At 42.6% G+C, this 18,808-nt stretch overlaps 1 protein-coding gene across 1 annotated transcript; it reads right to left on the reverse strand.

Moving 5' to 3' along the window:
• Nucleotides 1–236: 236 nt before the first annotated feature.
• Nucleotides 237–8,971, reverse strand: pnpla4 (patatin-like phospholipase domain containing 4). Its single transcript, XM_020920824.2, has 7 exons — nt 8,791–8,971; nt 7,456–7,649; nt 7,203–7,297; nt 2,787–2,922; nt 2,641–2,706; nt 2,218–2,370; nt 237–2,058 (listed from the first exon to the last, which is right to left on the reverse strand). Exons 2-7 carry the CDS (start codon nt 7,645–7,647, stop codon nt 1,927–1,929), a joined length of 774 nt encoding a protein of 257 aa, XP_020776483.1. The 5' UTR covers nt 7,648–7,649; nt 8,791–8,971; the 3' UTR covers nt 237–1,926.
• Nucleotides 8,972–18,808: the final 9,837 nt, after the last annotated feature.

Genomic DNA, 18,808 nt, shown 5'->3' on the forward strand with positions numbered 1-18,808 from the left:
AGTTTAGACCTGGTTTTAGACCTGGTTTACCTGGTTTAGACCTGGTTTTAGACTTTTGACCTGGTTTAGACCTTTTTAGACCTAGTTTTGACCTGGTTTTAGACCTAGTTTTAGACCTGGTTTAGACCTGGTTTTTAGACCTAGTTTAGACCTGGTTTAGACCTGGTTTTAGACCTAGTTTTGACCTGGTTTAGACCTGGTTTTAGACCTAGTTTTGACCTGGTTTAGACCTGGTTTTAGACCTAGTTTTGACCTGGTTTAGACCTGTTTTTTGGAGTTTTGTCGGTATATTGTTATAGTTCTGCTCTGCTCCCGTCCGTCAAACTCACTCTGATAAGATCTTACTCCAACTCAAAGAAAAATGTTCAAAAACTCAATTTCATGGCAACTTTCATCTCCTCCTCATCTCTGTGTGAACAGAATCAAATATACACACAAAGGAACTAAACCAGGTCTAAACCAGGACTAAACCAGGTCTAAACCAGGACTAAACCAGGTCTAAACCAGGACTAGAACAAGGACTAAACCAGAATTAAACCAGGACTAGAAAAAGGACTCAACTATTATTAAAACAAGTATAGAACTAAGACTAAACCGGGTCTAAACTAGAACTGAACCAGGACTAGAACAAGGACTAAGCCTGGACTAAACCTGGGTCTAAACCAGGTCTAAACCCGGACCTCTCTCCTCTTTACATTCCTCTGGGCTCTGGTTGGTTTCTTTGAAGTTTTTAATATTTTCATTCTTGTGGGATTTTCAATTTGATTTCCTGCAGCGAAGAAACGTGAGCATTTTTCAGAATCTTCCCCCGAGGAAAACAAAATGGAGGGAAAAAAAGAAGAGGGAGAGAGGGGAGGGGGGGTAAGTGTTTTTGATACAAGAAAGATAGACCACAGTACAATTTTATTTTGCACACCAAGAATGAACCAGAACTAAACTCGGACTTATACATCAGTATTAAACCAGGGACTGAAATAGGATTTAACTTGGACCAAACGAACTTTACCAGGACTGTGTGAAGTGATCAGTTTTGCAAAAGTTTTATATTGTTGTCTATTTTTGTAAATAAAGATAATAAAAACTGTCAACGATTTTTAAAAAAGCCACTCTATGTTTGTTTCCTAAATTATTTTTTACTGAAGAATTTTAATTCCACAAAAAACATACACAACAAAAAATAAATAAACATGAACATTTAAAACAATATATATATTTTTTATTTTAATAATAAAACCTTTGAAATTCCCATATCTCTTAATTAAAACTCTGTAATGGTTTACAGGTCTAAACATAAATCTAAAACAAGGTCTTAAACAAGACCTAAATCAGATCTAAACCAGGTTTAAACTTTGATCTAGACTTAGATCTAAACCAGGTCTAAACCCAGATCTAAAAAGGTCTAAAGCAGGTCTAAGACAGGTCTAAACCTGGTCTAAACTAGGTCTAAATCAGGCCTAAACTAGACCTGAACTGAGATCTAAACTTCGATCTAAACCAGGACTAAACCCAGTACTAAACCAGGTCTAAACCAGGTCTAAACTAGGTCTAAACCTAGATCTAAACCAGGTCTAAACCAGGTCTAAACTAGGTCTAAACCTAGATCTAAACCTAGATCTAAACCAGGTCTAAACCAGGTCTAAACGTAGATCTAAACCTAGATCTAAACCAGGTCTAAACCCAGGTCTAAACCCAGGTCTAAAACCAGGTCAAAACCAGGTCTAAACTTAGATGTAAACATAGATCTAATCCAGGACTAAACCCAGGTCTAAACTTAGATCCAAACGTAGATCTAAATCAGGACTAAACCCAGTACTAACCCCAGGTCTAAACCCAGGTCTAAACCTGGGTCTAAACCAGGACTAAACCAGGTCTAAACCTGGGTCTAAACCAGGACTAAACCAGGTCTAACCCCGGTCTCGTCTGTGGTCAGCTGGGGCAGTTTTCTCTCTGCATAAATCTCAGTGCGTCGTTGAATCCTTCTCGATAAAACTCGTCCATCTGAGATTCGGTCGGAGGAAAAAAGGACTGGTTCAGACGTTTGAAGGTCTCCAGAGAAACCTGACGAAAAACAGAAATAAATAAAACAAAGTTTGAAAAAAGTGATGCAAGAAAAAAAAATAAAAAAACATGTGAGTTCAAAGTGAATGAGAGAGAGACAAGGACTAAACCAGGACTGAACCAGGACTAAACCAGGACTAAACTAGGACTAGTTCGTACCATAACCGTCATGTTGGCCAGGTGCAGGTGTCGTTGAGAGCGCCCCCTGTGGACGGGACACACATCGTGCAGTCCAGGGAACGGAGACACGGTGATGGTGCGACCGAAAGGAAGGACGGGCAAACTGTCTGAGAACCCTCCATCCACCCACGTCTGAGGACAGAGACCAGAACCAGGACTGAACCAGGACTGAACCAGGACTGAACCAGGACTGAACCAGGACTGAACCAGGACTAATTCAGACCAAAATGCCACAACATGTCTCAAGTTTGTGATTTAATTTTGTATTTTTTTAACATACAAGTTGTAATATAATTATGCTACTACTACTACTACTGCTACTACCACTACTACTACTACTACTACTGTTACTGTTACTGTTACTGCTACTATTACTACTGCTACTACTATAACTGTACTTACCTCTCCTCTGAATTCTAAAGGTTTGAGTCCAGCGTAAAATGGGATAAAAGAGCTCGCCATAAGAGCCTGAAGGAATAAAACAGGTTTTATCAGTGGGAGGGCATCTGACACAGGGACACAGGAGGATGGGAGGGCATCTGACTCACCTTGACGAGCTCTTCTCTGGAGTTGTACTTTGACACGATGTGGTTCTTTCCGGTTTTGGCGTGAGTGAGAGAAACATAGAGACGATCAGAGGCTTTGGTGTGAGCGTCAGAGGGAAGGATCCGGTCTATTCCCTCACTGCGAGACACAAACAACATGAACCAGGACTGAACTCAATTTTATATATATGTGTGTGTGTGTGTGTGTGTGTGTGTGTATGTGTGTGTGTGTGTGTGTGCGTGTGTGTGTGTGTGTGTGTGTGTGTGTGTGTGTGTGTGTGTGTGTGTGTGTGTGTGTGAGGGGTTGCACTCCCAGAAGGAACAATAGCAGATGTTGTTGTGCACAGTTACAAGAACCTTGGTTTCCCTCAAGAAAAGCTACTACGGCCAAATATCTGCAACGAGTGAGACAAGTCTTAAGAAGCAGATCAATGGCTTTAACAAGGCCCAGGCGATAAACAGCTCTGCCCTGTCAGTGATCAGAGTCCAGCAGGAATCATGCACTGGCCAAAGGAGGAGATACAGACCACAGATGTTAAGACATGAAAGCTCCTGACCTGCATGGAGGTTTCATCCCAAATCCAACATCCTGAGACTGTACGCGAGCTGGAAGGAAGGAGGTCAAGGACTAGTGAGTGTGGGAACCACTGTCCAGGATGAAACATCCAAGCTCCATGAGAACATCAAGGACAAGGCCCCGACAGATGAGGTGCTCAGAGAATGTCTCAGACAGTGGGGTCCAGAGGAAGAGGAGCTGGAGGGACCATCATGGTGAACCACCGGAACAGAACTGAAGTGGCTGATATCAGGAAATCCTACCAATGTCTTGAGAGGGTCTGAAGGACACACAGAGGCTCATCCTGGCTGCTCAGGAGCAGCCTTCAGGCCTTGAGCACTCGAGCAATAGAGGCTCAGATCTACCACACCAGACAAGACCCACGGTGTAGACTGTGCAAAGAGGCTCCTGAGACAGTCCAGCACAGAACTGCAGGTGGAAGATGCTACAGGGAAACAAACATGGAGCGACAAAACCAAGTGGCAGAGTGTACAGAAACATCTGTGCAGAGTACAAGCTGGAGACTCCAAAGTCAATGTGGGACACACCTCCAAAGGTTGTGGAGAATGACCGAGCCAAGATCCTGTGGGACTTCAGATACAGACTAACAGGATGGTGATGGACCAACCAGACATAGAGGAGGTGGATAAGAAACAGAGCAGAGCCGTGGTGGTGGAACATCACAACACCAAGAGATGGAAATATCAGAAGAAGGAACACGAAAAACTAGAGAAACACCAGGGGCTCAAGGAGGAGCTGGACAAGGCCTGGAAAGTGAAGGCATCAGTGACGCCCGTGGTGATCGGAGCACTCTGGGCCGTAACCCCCAAACTGGAAGAGACTACAACAGATCCCAGGAAAAACAACAGAACATCTCGGTCCAGAAAAGTGCAGTACTGTAACAACAAAGATACTGCACAGAACTCTCAAGCTCCCAGACCTAAATCAATATTTCCTCAGATATTAGGCCCAGTACCTGATTTGTTCATGTATTTGTATAAAGAAGTGGACAAAGTGAGTGTGACATCGCCCACAGTCTTCAGCTCCAGTCAAATGAAGCTCATCGAGGCCTGCACTTATAGGAGGGAATTTGGAGCTGAGTTTCATGGTGAGTATAATGGCAACCAAATATACACAGTCTATGGTCTTGCCTCCAGAGCATTTTATTGTCTGAGAATCAGGAAGTGTACGTTAGCATGCTAGTTGTTGTTCGCTTTACTGTGTGGTCTCGGAAAGTTGTGAAAACTCATCTTTGTGAATTATTCGGACGCTCTGAATGCAGAAGGTCAGTGAGGAATAACTTTGGACTTGTTTTTCTAGTTTTTTTCAGTGATGATAATTCTAAATAACGGACTAAAGCCCTATTCTGGGACATTTCCGGGGTGTCTTTGGTCCACTTGAGCTCTTCATTTGGTAATAAAACAGAATGATGTAATAAACTTGTCTAATCTGGCTCTTGTTTATGGCTCGAGGTAATTATTAAACTGTGCATTTTATGAACTGAACAAACACAAGGACTCAGTGAAGGTCAAAGCTGCTTTAAGTCTTCTACACAAACATCCCCGTTTGTCCAGGACTAAACCAGGGCTGAACCAGGACTAAACCAGGTCTAAACCAGGACTAAAACAGGATTAAACCAGGACTCAACCAGGGCTGGACCAGGACTAAACCAGGACTAAACCAGGTCAAAACCAGGTCTAAACCAGGACTAAAACAGGATTAAACCAGGACTCAACCAGGGCTGGACCAGGACTAAACCAGGACTAAACCAGGTCTAAACCAGGTCTAAACCAGGTCTAAACCAGGACTAAAACAGGATTAAACCAGGACTCAACCAGGGCTGGACCAGGACTAAACAAGGACTAAAATAGTTCTAAACCAGGACTAAAACAGGGTTAAACTAGGACTAAAACAGGGCTAAAACAGGACTAAACCAGGACTAAAAACAGGACTAAACCAGGGCTAAACCAGTACTAAAAGAGGGCTGAAACAGGACTAAAACAGGGTTAAACTAGGACTAAAACAGGGCTAAACCAGGTCTAAACAAGGACTAAAACAAGACTAAACCACGGATAAACCAGGATTAAAACAGGACTAAAACAGGTCTAAACCGGGACTAAACCAGAACTAAAACAGGGCTAAACCAGGATTAAACAAGGACTAAAACAGGACAAAACCAGGGCTAAACCAGGACTAAAACAGAACTAAAGAAGGCTGGACTTTAGTGGGGACTAAACTAGTGTTAATGCAGGATTTAAGACACAGTAGAACTTTATATGTCAAAATAATATTGCTTAATGTTTCGTATAATGTTTTTTATTCAGCTTTTACTGTCTTCATGAAGTGATTTCGTATCATAAACCAGTACTGAAGACTGGGCTAAAGTTTAAACCAACACTGAAGTAAACAGGACTGAAGTGTAATCAAACCAAGACTGCAAACAGAACTAAAGCAGCACTAAACCAGGGAATATAGCTCCATCAACTCTGGCTCCAATTCACTCATTATTGAAAAATCGCCCCCCCCTCTCTCTACCTGCTGCTGTGAGACTTTTTTGGTCTTAAATGTTCGTATTAACGCGCTCTACGTGATTCTGTCTTTACTCCCGCTCGCACTAGCAGCAGGTTTGACTGACAGCGTTGCGAACATAGAACTATAATAAAATCTGGAAGAGGAATCCAAGATGGCGTTGTATTGTTTTCAGAGGCCAGTGCTTATTGGCACATTATTTCCTGAATACTGGCTTGGCCTTGCACCGCAAACCCTGTGACGTCAGAAACATGCAGTTCTGACCAATCAGAGCGAGAGCGGCTAGAGCGGGGTGTTGTGGAGAAAAATATGTATCTCTTGATGATAAATAATTAATCTATTTACGAAGCCCGGGGAGTTTTTAGAATACAGACAAAGGTTTATTCTTCTTGTTACGGCAGATATGGACACAGCCGAGGCCTGCCCTGCCTGGAGCCCAACAGCCTCTCCTCTCCAGCAGTGTGTCCCCACCACATCTGCCCAAGTCTCTCCCCTCGAACCTCTCCTCTCTGAGTCTCTGCCCCAGAGCATTTGAGCTCTGAATATTTCTACAGAAATACAAGTCACATACATATGAAAGCAGAGTGACTGGTTTTACAGGTTGTGCTAATCAACTTACATCCGGGGACAGCTAAGAGAACACACAGTTTTCTGAGGGTGGAGACAGTTGTGTCTGCTGAGCCTTTACACATATTAATGACTCGTGTAGGTCTCAGGTAGAAATCACATTAATTTACACAAAGACAGACTGAAAGAAATCTTTCCACAATATACATTTCCATCACAGGGGTTAGGCTAACTCTTACAAAGCTGACTTTTAGGCGCTTTGACAGTTTAAAAATGTATAAGTCACATTGTAAGAATACAGAAGAATCCCTACAAATTCTGACCTTTGTAAAAGCTGTCAATGCCCTGTCAGCTGAACACGGACAGTTGCATTCCCAAAAATGCTTTTTTGCTCTATGGGAGAATTCTTCCTGGGCCCGAACTCCCGGGAGCTGCAGTACCTGGAGCAGCCACTAATCTCGCTCATGAACAGAGGGGGTGTGTCTTATCCAGTTATCAGTGCTTATTAATTATAGATCCATGGGTGCTAAGCTGGAAAAACAGCCAAACCAGTGGTCCTAATATCGAACTCGGCTCCAAATTCGTCGCTGTAACTTTGAGCTGGAGCCACACTCCCTTAGTCCACATCGTTACACAGTCTATGATACAGACCAGTTAACGATTATTCAGTTACTTAAATAGATTACTATTTAAATCGATAATACATGATATATTATAATAAACTTGTTGCAATTAATCATTACACTTGCTGTAGCCCTAATATTTACCGAAGTGTTTCCATAAAGTTGAATCCAGGAGTGTACGGCCCTAGAGGCTGTTTCCTCACACTGCGGGCGAACGAGTGTACAAAGTCTCTGCCCGCCTGAAAAACAGAATTACATGAGATTTTAAAGGTGCACTATGTCATTTTTCCAGTGGATAAATACAGCATGAGAAAACCATCTGTGTATTTACTTTTGGAGAGATTTGTTTTTAAATTCCCAGAGAATGAATCACTATTAAAACACATTACTTTTTTACCTCTAGTTTCTGGGGAGCAGTGATGACGAGAGCGGCCGCCAGAGCTCCAGCAGAGGCCCCAGCGCACGCCGCGGGACAAGCCCCGGGAGAGGCCGCGATTCTGGGGCAATGTCGGAGGAACGCCCCCGCGGCTCCGAGGTGGTAGATCCCCAAGAAACCACTGGCCGCGAAGGACAGGTTCAACACAGACATCACTGCGTTCAGATGAAAGAAGGTTACACATGCAAAGATCTGATATTATAATGGTAAAATAATGTGCCTTTTGAGAACAAAAATGTCCCTGTGTGTCAGATGCCCTCCCTGTGTTTCCATGGAGGTTTATTCTGTGTAAAAGCTGCTCAGCCTGTAATTTAGACTTTAGTTTAGACTTCTGCATATATGTTTTCTTAAGTCCTGGTTTAGAACTGGGCAAGTCCTGGTCTAGACCTGATTTGAACTGATGGACCTGGTTCATAGTGTTTGATTGGACACAGTTTAGACCGGCTCCGATCAACATGACCAAACACACACGAATAAACTCTGTGCACAAAGTCACAGCAGGTGAAAGAACCAGACCAAACCAGGACTGAACCAGGACTGAACCAGGACTAAACCAGGACTGAACTAGGAATGAACCAGGACTAAACCAGGGCTAAACCAAAACAAAACCAGGACTCAACCAGGACTAAACTAGGACTAAATTAGGAGTAAACCAGGGCTAAAGCAGGACTAAATTAGGACTGAACAAGGTCTAAACCAGGACTAAAGCAGGTCAAAAGCAGGACTGTTTAATACCTGGTTTAGTCCTGGTCTTAGTCCTTGTTTAGACCTGTACAAATGCACATGGATTCTATTTTCTATTTTATTCTACTTGATTAAAATGATTAGTTCATTAACATTTCTTTATCATTACTATTTATTTTTCTTTTTATGTGTCCTTACGTTGATATTAATTTTATGTGGGAAAAAACAAAAAACAAAACCAGAACAAACAAAAAAACTATACTTATGTGCAGAAAAAAGCACTGAAAAAGTTGCTAATTAAAAAATAAGTTAAAAATATAATAGAATCTTAAAATTATTTCCTATTTATTCATTGACAACAGTAAATCTGTTTGCAGATGATCAAAACAACTTAATTACACATTGCAGGGTAATTATAGACTTTATAAAGAAGAATCTAAATAGTCAAATCTGTGTAATAAAGTGTGGTTACACGTTTATGTTTACGTTTGCAAGTGTCACGATGGTTATAAATGTGTAATTATAGCATTAAGCGACATGTGTAGTGCACTTAGAAGTAATAACTGATTAAGTTTTAACCAAACCCGACACAAATAATTAATGTGGACTTACCGGAGGCTTTTTTAACGTCTTTGTCATAAGATACGCTTTAGTTTCATGTTTATTCTTTAGAGTGAAATGTTAAAATCTTGTACCATCGCGTGTTTCGCGTTATATTAGAGTAAAAATGGTGTAAAAACGGTGTTATAAGCGCTGAAAGTCTCCATGCGCTGTCTTTGTTTACATCTGTCAGACCGACCGGAAACAACCACCACCGACACTTCCTGCGGACTCCTTCACAATAAAAGAGACAACAATCTTATAATTTTTTAAATCTTCTTTATTACGGAAACAAAGGCAAAATTATGTTTACTCATTGTGAATGTAATTTCTAAAGCAGCATACATCAAGAAATTCTCTATAAAATAATACTGTATTAATAATTTAAGTAACTGATATTAGAGGCCAATTTATCATTTGAATCAGAAAAATCAACAAAGAATTTTTATACTATATTAATAAATATAATTTATATCCTATTTCTGGCTCTTCCCTCTGGTCTCTGGTCTTTGCTCCATCACAATAAAAGTGTCTTGTTCTCTTTATCTCTCCCTCTCTCTCTCTCTCTCTCTCTCTCTCTCTCTCTCTGGTCGTGGCTCCTTCACAATAAAAGCCTCTCTGTAGTTCCTGCTCCTTCATAATAAAATCCTCTCTAATGTCCCTGCTCCTTCGCATTAAAAGCCTCTCTGTGCTCCCAGCTCCTTCATAATAAAAGCCTCCTTGTGGCGTCTGCTCTTTAACAATAAAAGCCTCTATATGGTCCCTTCTCTTCCACATTAAAAGCCTTTTTTCTGGCCTTTGCTCCTTCACAATAAAAGCCTCTCTCTGGTCCCAGCTCCTTCACATTAAAATCCTGTGTCTGGTCCCTACTCCTTCATAAAAAAAAGCCTCTTTCTGGTCCCTGCTCTTTCATAATAAAAGCCTGTGTGTGGTCCCTGCTCTTTCATAATAAAAGCCTGTGTGTGGTCCCTGCTCTTTCATAATAAAAGCCTGTGTGTGGTCCCTGGGGTGCTGTGTGAAGTCGCTCTCTCAGCACTTGTTTTAGCCCACGGCCCGTTTGTTTGTCCCTCGTCAGCACAACTCTCTCCTCCAGAGTTTGAGAACAATTCAGAGAGAAGAGTTCAGAAGTGTGTCACAGTTTAGTCCTGGTTTAGTCCTGGTTTGGTCCTGGTTTAGTCCTGGTTTAGTCCTTGTTTAGTCCTGGTTTAGTGTTGGTTTAATCCTGGTTTAGTCCTTAATTGGTCCTGATTTAGTCCTTGTTTTGTTCTGGTTTTAGTCCTTGTTTGGTCCTGGTTTAGTCTTTGTTTGGTCCTGGTTTTAGACCTTGTTCAGTCCTGGTTTAGTCCTGGTTTAGTTCTAGTTTGGTTAGATTTTAGTCTTGGTTTATATTAGTATTTTGAATGTTACTAGTAGTTGCACTAATATTAGTACTAGTAGTAGTAGTAGTAGTAGTAGTAGATGTAGTAGTAGTAGTAGTAGTAGTAGTAGTAGTAGTAGTAGTAGTAGTACTTTATTTCCTCATCCTCATTCCTCTCACTCTCTCCTTTCTTCTCACTTTAGTGCTTCTTCTCTAAAGGACAAACGATTTAAGAACGGAAGATTGGATCCTGAGAAACTGAGAAAGACCAGAGAGGAAGAGAGGAGGAGGAAGAGAGAGGGAGAGAGAGAAAGAGGAGGAGAAGAAGAGGGAGAAGAGGAGGAGGGGAGAGAGGAAGACCAGAGGAGAGGAGAGAGAGAGAGAGAGGGGGGGAAAATAGTGGGAGGGAGAGAGAGAGAGGATAGAGCAGAAGAAGAGCGAAAGGGAGAGAAAGAGAGGAAGAGGAGAGTGAGCAAGAGAGAGGGAGAGGGAGAGAGAAAGAGAGAGGGAGAAAGAGAGAGAGAGAGAAGGAGAGAAAGAGAGAGAGAGGAGAGAGAGAGAAAGAGAGAGGGAGAAGAGAGAGAGAGAGAGAGAAAGAGAGAGGGAGAGGAGAGAGAGAGAGAGAGAGAGAGAGAAAGAGAGAGGGGAGAGGAGAGAGAGAGAGAGAGAGAGAAAGAGAGAGGGAGAGAGAGGAGAGGAGAAGAGAGAGAGAGAGAGAGAGAGAGAGAGAGAAAGAGAGAGGGAGAGGAGAGAGAGAGAGAGAAAGAGAGAGGGAGAGGAGAGAGAGAGAGAGAGAGAGAAAGAGAGAGGGAGAGGAGAGAGTGGGAAAGAGAGAGGGAGAGGGGAGAGAGAGAGAAAGAGAGGAAGAGAGAGAGAAAGAGGAAGAAAAGAAAGAGAAAGAGAGAGGAAGAGGAAGAAGAGAAAGAGAGGGGAAGAGGAGAGAGAGAGAGAAAGAGAGAGGGAGAGAGAGAAAGGAGAGGGAGGAAGAGGAGAGAGGGAGAGATAAAGAGAACAAGAGAGAGGGAGATGAGCGAGAGGAAGAGGACAGAAAGAGGGGAAGATTAGAGAAAGGGGGAGGGAGAGGAAGAGGAAGAGAAGAGAAAGAAAGAGGGAGAGAAGCGAAAGAGAGGAAGAGGAGACGTTTAAGATTCTAGCAGCGGAGGAGAAAAAGACCGAAACTCATCACAGGAGAGTTCAGAGGAGGAAGAGGAAGGAGGGAAGTTTAGAGAGTGAAACATACAGATTCTACAGCAAGAAAGTCCTGGTTTAGTCCTGGTTTAGTCCTGGTTTAGTCCTGGTTTAGTCCTGGTTCAGTCCTGTTCTTTTGTAGATCTGGTTCTTGGGTTAAACTGAGTGAATTTCCTCTTCTGGTTTTTGTATTTTCTTGGACAAAGGTGAAGTGTTGAAATCTGAGGAAATGTTTTTGAGATGAAAAAGAAACAGAGAAGAAAATGTAGAGAGTTTTTTCAGATAAAGGCCAAAAATAAACAAAGAAATAAACCAAGAAGTGGACCAAAGCTAAACCAGGACTGAACCAGGACTAAATCAGGACAAAACCAGGACTAAACTATAAAAGACCAAGATCTAACCAAAGTCTGAAATATATATATATGCAGACCCTTTTAGTCCTGGTTGAGTTCTGTTTCAGTCCTCGTTCATTCCTGGTTGAGTCTGAGATTTAGTCCTGTTTTAGACCTGGTTTAGTCCTGGATTGGTCTCAGATTTAGACCTGCTTTAGTCTCAGATTTAGACCTGGTTTAGTCCTGGTTTAGTCTCAAATTTAGACCTGGTTTAGTCTCAGATTTAGACCTGGTTTAGTCTCAGATTTAGACCTGGTTTAGTCCTGGTTTAGTCTCAAATTTAGACCTGGTTTAGTCCTGGTTTGGGCTCAGATTTAATCTCAGATTTAGACCTGGTTTAGTCTCAGATTTAGACCTGGTTGAGTCCTGTTTTAGACCCAGTTTAGTCCTGTTTTAGACCTGGTTTAGACCTGTTTTATTCCTGGTTTAGTCCTGTTTTAGACCTGGTTTAGACCTAGTTTAGACCTGGTTTAGACCCGGTTTAGACCTGTTTTAGTCCTGGTTTGGACCTAGTTTAGTCTTGTTTTAGACCTGGTTTAGTCCTGGTTTAGTCTTGTTTTAGACCTGGTTTAGTCCTGGTTTGGACCTAGTTTAGCCTTGTTTTAGACCTGGTTTAGTCCTGGTTTAGTCTTGTTTTAGTCCTTGTTTTATTTCCTCATCACATCTGTACATTTGTATCGTCTCGTTTCAAAATGGCGTCCTTCTTTTTCAGATAAATCCTTGGAGAGAGAGTCATTTTTAGCTCCGGTCTGAAGGAGCAGTCTCACATTTGGAGGTCAGATTCACGGAGCGATCGGAAAAAAAAAAAAACGTTTGGGGAAAAGGGCACCGGAAAAACTGCCGGCTGGAATTACAAAATGATACAACTTTATCTCCAAAAATAGGACGGACAAAAGCGAGGAGGATAGTGTTGCCATAGCGATTGACAATTTAAAGGTCCCATATTACACAAAACTGACTCGGTTTTCTCATCACAAACAGACCTGGAGTTGTGTTTTTGTTTTGTTTCATTCACACATGTTTGACTTTTATCCTTTTATTATTGGTCTGTTTACATCTCCAAAGTTCAAAATGCCCTGTTCCACCTTGTGATGTCATCTAGTGGTAATATTTTATCTTTTTTATTTATTTATTTTTTTAACTCAGAATGATACAGAATCGTGTTATTAACGTTAATGCTGTTCATAATCATCTACAAGATCATAAATCAGGACCAGGACTGAACCAGGACTGAACCAGGACTGAACTAGGACTAAAACAGGACTGAACCAGGACTAAAACAGGACTAAAACAGGACTAACACAGGACTAAACCAGGACTGAATCAGGACTAAACCAGGACTAAACCAGGACTAAACCAGGACTAAAACAGGACTAAAACAGGACTGAACCAGGACTAAAACAGGACTGAAACAGGACTAAAACAGGTCTAAAACAAGGACTAAAACAGGGCTGAACCAGGACTAAAACAGGACTGAACCAGGACTGAATCAGGACTAAACCGGGACTAAAACAGGACTAAAACAGAAGTGAAACAGGACTAAAACAGGACTGAACCAGGACTAAACCAGGACTGAAAACAGGACTGAAACCAGGACTAAACCAGGACTAAACCAGGACTAAAACAGGACTAAAACAAGGACTAAAACAGGACTGAACCAGGACTAAAACAGGACTGAAACAGGTCTAAAACAAGGACTAAAACAGGGCTGAACCAGGACTAAAACAGGACTGAAACAGGTCTAAAACAGGTCTAAAACAGGACTAAAACAGGGCTGAACCAGGACTAAAACAGGACTGAACCAGGACTAAAACAGGACTGAACCAGGACTAAAACAGGTCTAAAACAGGACTAAAACAGAACTAAACCAGGACTCATCCAGGTCTAAACCAGGACTAATCTTGGACTTGAAAGCCCGAGCCCACAGAGCAGGGTTTCCCCAAAGCATGATCGGGCAATGGCTGTGCTTAGTCCTGTTTTAGTCCTGTTTTAGTCCTGTTTTAGTCCTGTTTTAGTCCTGTTTAGTCCTGTTTAGTCCTGGTTTAGTCCTGGTCCCCTCATGAGTTTATACAGATTGTTTTCATGATTTCCAATGGCTCTGGTTTAACATTTAAGTTACAGTTATTTTATATTTGTTATTTTTTAAGTGGTGTGAGGTGTACTTAAAAACACAGTGGAGCACTTCCTGTATCACCTCATGACATCACAAGGTGGAGCAGAGTGTTTTTTCAGTTTGAGAGAAGAACTCAGCCTAAATCTGCAGGTTTGTGAGTTAAACATGTGAAAATGAAACAAAAACAACAAAACAAAAACACAACTACAGATCTGTTTGTGATGAAGAAACAACATAAGTTTTTTTTTAGTCCTGGTTTAGTTCTTTAGTCCGAGTCTAGTCCAGGTCTCGTGTGGTCTCGGTTTGCAGCGACAGTCCAAATGAGTTTTATTTCCCCCGAGAGAAAGAAACAGAGCAACAAATAACTTAAGAACTCCACAACACGGACATTAAATCAAGATCCAACCGACTGGATCTAAATTAAATTCTCTGTACCTGATTTTTTTATTAAAACCGAGGAAAACTATTTTATTTTCAACTTTTTCTTCACTGACCTTATGCATTCAGAACATTCTAATGATTCACCCAGATGAGTTTGTAAGAGCTTTTTTTTTTTTTTTTTTTATAAACAAATCTCAGAGAGCAGAGTAAACAACTAGCATGCTAACGTGCACTTCCGGATTCTCACTTTATAACTACACTTTAATATCAGATGCAGAAAATTCACGCCAGATTTATTTTGACCTGAAAAATTTGGACATTATCTTTTAGTTGTGGACAGTGATTGGAGTAGTTCTAGTCTAGTCCTGATTTAGTCCTAGTTTAGTCCTGGTTTAGTCCTAGTTAGTCCTGGTTTAGTCCTGGTTTAGTCCTAGTTTAGTCCTTGTTTAGTCTTGGTTCAGTCCTGGTTCAGTCTTGGATCAGTCCTGGTTCAGTCCTGGTTTAGTCCTGGTTTAGCCCTGGTTCAGTCCTGGATCAGTCCTGGTTTAGTCCTGGTTCAGTCCTGGTTTAGTCCTGGTTGAGTCCTGGTTTAGTCCTGGTTTAGTTCTAGTTTAGTCCTGGTTGAGTCCTAGTTTAGTCCTGGTTTAGCCCTGGTTCAGTCCTGGTTTAGTCTTGGTTTATTCGTGGTTTATTCTTGGTTTAGTCCTGGTTCAGTCCTGGTTTAGTCCTGGTTGAGTCCTGGTTTAGTCCTGGTTTAGTCCTGTTTAGTCCTGGTTTAGCCCTGGTTGAGTCCTGGTTTAGTTCTAGTTGAGTCCTGGTTCAGTCCTGGTTTAGTCCTGGTTTAGTCTGGTTAGTCTGGTTTAGTCCTGGTTCAGTCCTGGAGTCCTGGTTTAGTTCCTGGTTAGTCCTTTTAGTCCTGGTTTAGTCCTGGTTTAGTCCTGGTTAGTCCTGGTTCAGTCCTGGTTCAGTCCTGGTTCAGTTTAGTCCTGGTTTAGTCCTGGTTCAGTCCTGGTTTAGTCAGTCCTGGTTCAGTCCTGGTTCAGCCCTGGTTTAGTCCTGGTTCAGTCCTGTTCAGCCCTGGTTTAGTCCTGGTTCAGTCCTGGTTCAGTCCTGGTTTAGTCCTGGGTTAAGTCCGGGTTCAGTCCTGTTTAGTCCTGGTTCAGTCCTGGTTCAGTCCTGGTTTAGTCCTGGTTCAGTCCTGGTTCAGTCCTGGTTCAGTCCTGGTTTAGTCCTGGTTCAGCCCTGGTTCAGTCCTGGTTAGTCCTGGTTCAGTCCTGGTTCAGTCCTGGTTTAGTCCTGGTTTAGTCCTGGTTCAGTCCTGCTGGTTTAGTCCTGGTTTAGTCCTGGTTCAGTCCTGGTTTAGTCTCCTGGTTCAGCCCTGGTTTAGTCCTGGTTTCAGTCCTGGTTCAGTCCTGGTTTAGTCCTGGTTTAGTCCTGGTTCAGTCCTGGTTCAGTCCTGGTTCCTGGTTCAGTTTAGTCCTGGTTTAGTCCTGGTTAGTCCTGGTTTAGTCCTGGTTTAGTCCTGGTTCAGTCCTGGTTCAGTCCTGGTTTATCCTGGTTTAGTCCTGGTTCAGTCCTGGTTCAGTCCTGGTTTAGTCCTGGTTCAGTCCTGGTTCAGTCCTGGTTCAGTCCTGGTTCAGTCCTGGTTCAGTCCTGGTTTCAGTCTGGTTTTCAGTCCTGGTTCAGTCCTGGTTCCTGGTTTAGTCCTGGTTCAGTAGTCCTGGTTTCTGGTTCAGTCCTGGTTCAGTCCTGGTTTAGTCCTGGTTCCTGGTTTAGTCCTGGTTTAGTCTGGTTCTGGTTCAGTCCTGGTTCAGTCCTGGTTCAGTCCTGGTTTTCAGTCTGGTTCAGTCCTGGTTCAGTCCTGGTTTAGTCCTGGTTTCAGTCCTGGTTCAGTCCTGGTTCAGTCCTGGTTCAGTCCTGGTTCAGTCCTGGTTCAGTCCTGGTTCAGTCCTGGTTTAGTCCTGGTTTAGTCCTGGTTTAGTCCTGGTTTAGTCCTGGTTCAGTCCTGGTTCAGTCCTGGTTTAGTCCTGGTTTAGTCCTGGTTCAGTCCTGGTTCAGTCCTGGTTTAGTCCTGGTTTCAGTCCTGGTTCAGTCCTGGTTCAGTCCTGGTTCAGTCCCTGGTTCAGTCCTGGTTCATGGTTTAGTCCTGGTTCAGTCCTGGTTCAGTCCTGGTTCAGTCTGGTTCAGTCCTGGTTCAGTCTTCACCTGCTGTGACCTTGTGCGTGAGTGTTTTGGTGTGTGTTTGGTCGTGTTGATCGGAGTCGCTCTGTGTCTCGTCGTCTCTGATAACGTCTCCAGAGCTTTAAATCTCTCTTATCACACTTTTATTTATTCTGAGGAGAAACGCTCGACTCACTCTGATTTGTGCCTCAAGAATAAAGATGTTTGAATTCATAAAGACAACAGAAAAAACAGGACTAGACCAGGACTGAACCAGGACTGAACCAGGGAAAAACCAGAACTGAACCAGGACTGAACCAGGGCAAAACCAGGACTGAACCAGGACTGAACCAGGGCAAAACCAGGACTGAACCAGGACTGAACCAGGACTGAACACTGAACCAGGACTGAACCAGGACTAAATCTGAGACTGAGGTCCAAATACGAGACTAAACCATGACTGAACCAATATTAAATCTAAATTAAACCAGGACTAAACCAGGTCTAATCCAGGACTAAATCAGGTCTAAACCAGGACTAAACCAGGTCTAAACCAGGACTAAACCAGGAAAGAACAAGGTCTAAACTAGGACTACAACAAGACCAAATATGGAACTAAACCAGGACTGAGCCAAGACTTAACAGGACTAAACTAGGACTAAACCAGGTCTAATCCAGGTCTAAACCAGGTCTAAACCAGGACTAAACCAGGACTAAACCAGGACTGAACCAGGACTGAACCAGGACTGAACCAGGATTAAACCAGGACTGAACCAGGACTAAACCAGGACTGAAACCAGGACTGAACCAGGATTAAACCAAGACTAAACCAGGAATAAACCAGGTCTAAGCAAAACCAGGAAAGAATGAGGTCTGGGAGTAACTGGGGCTAAAATAAAGAAAATAAACCAGGACTGAGTCAAATGTAAACCAGGACTAAACTAGAACTAAACCAGGTCTAAACTACAGGACTCTTTCAGCAAAGTAGTACCATGGACAGCTCCACCTGCATCAAGTAAGGAACAAAGCAGGTCTGGTTTAGTCCTGATTTAAACCTGTTTCAATCCTGGTTTAGTCCTGGTTTAGTCCTGGTTCAGTCCTGGTTCAGTCCTGGCTCAGTCCCTGTCTCATGCTCTCTGAGTCCAGCTGATGCGTGGGCGCCCTCTCTCACCTGCAGTACCGCTCCTGTCCATGTGGAGGCAGGTTTGCTCCATGGGCAGTGCAGAGACCTGGACCAGACCAGGTTTAGATCCAGGTCTGGACCAAGTTTAATCCTCACAGAGCAGAGGATCAACTGAGTCAGAATAAATTGTTTTCATATAAATTGAAGTAAAAAATTGTCCTGGTTTAGTCCTGGTTCAATCCTGGTTTAGTTCTGTTTCAGTCCTGGTTTAGACCTGGTTCAGTCCTGGTTCAGTCCTGGTTTAGACCTGGTTCAGTCCTGGTTCAGTCCTGGTTTAGACCTGGTTTGATTGGACCACAAGGATTAAATGCGTCCAACATTATTCACAGGACTAAATAATCATTTTTACAGCATTTCTTAACCAGGACTAAACCAGATCTAAACCAGGTCTAAATCAGGTCTTAATCAGCTCTAAAGCAGGTCTAAAGCAGGTCTAAAGCAGGTCTAAAGCAGGTCTAAACTGGGTCGAAACCAGGTCTAAATCAGGTCTTATGCAGGACTGAAATCTCTCTACTCTTTTATCACTTCATCTTCAGTGTCACACAACAACATGCAGCGTCTCCATGGCAACGGTGACACATTCTTATAAAAGACACAGAAAGCAGGACTAAACCAGGACTAAACCAGGACTAAACCAGGACTAAACCAGGTCTAAACCAGGTCTAAACCAGGACTAAACCAGGTCTAAACCAGGTCTAAACATGGTCTAAACCAGGTCTAAAACAGGACTAAACCATAACTAAACCAGGACTAAACCAGGTCTAAAGCAGGTCTAAAGCAGGTCTAAAGCAGGACTAAACCAGGACTAAACCAGGTATAAACCAGGACTAAACCAGGACTAAACCAGGTCTAAACCAGGACTAAACCAGGTCTAAACCAGGACTAAACCAGGACTAAAGCAGAACTAAACCAGGACTAAACCAGGTCTAAACCAGGTCTAAACATGGTCTAAACCAGGTCTAAAACAGGACTAAACCATAACTAAACCAGGACTAAACCAGGTCTAAAGCAGGACTAAACCAGGTCTAAACCAGGTCTAAACAGGTCTAAACCAGGACTAAACCAGGAACTAAACAGACTAAACCAGGTAACTAAACCAGGACTAAACCAGGACTAAACCAGGTCTAAAGCAGGACTAAACCAGGTCTAAACCAGGACTAAACCAGGTCTAAACCAGGACTAAACCAGGACTAAACCAGGTCTAAACCAGGAACTAAACCAGGAACTAAACCAGGTCTAAACCAGGACTAAACCAG

The sequence above is a fragment of the Boleophthalmus pectinirostris genome, unplaced genomic scaffold (genome assembly GCF_026225935.1).
Source record: "Boleophthalmus pectinirostris isolate CB_2022bp ecotype Guang Dong unplaced genomic scaffold, ASM2622593v1 HiC_scaffold_11, whole genome shotgun sequence".
NCBI classification, from domain to species: Eukaryota; Metazoa; Chordata; class Actinopteri; order Gobiiformes; family Gobiidae; genus Boleophthalmus; species Boleophthalmus pectinirostris.

Excerpts from the sequence above, each read along its gene's own strand:
- pnpla4 (XM_020920824.2), bottom strand. The coding sequence starts at position 7,647 with ATGTCTGTGTTGAACCTGTCCTTCGCGGCCAGTGGTTTCTTGGGGATC. Across the intron at positions 7,298-7,455 it reads CTGCTCCCCAGAAACTAGAG|GCGGGCAGAGACTTTGTACA; the intron begins GTAAAAAAGTAA and ends TCTGTTTTTCAG. Across the intron at positions 2,707-2,786 it reads CCAGAGAAGAGCTCGTCAAG|GCTCTTATGGCGAGCTCTTT; the intron begins GTGAGTCAGATG and ends TTATTCCTTCAG.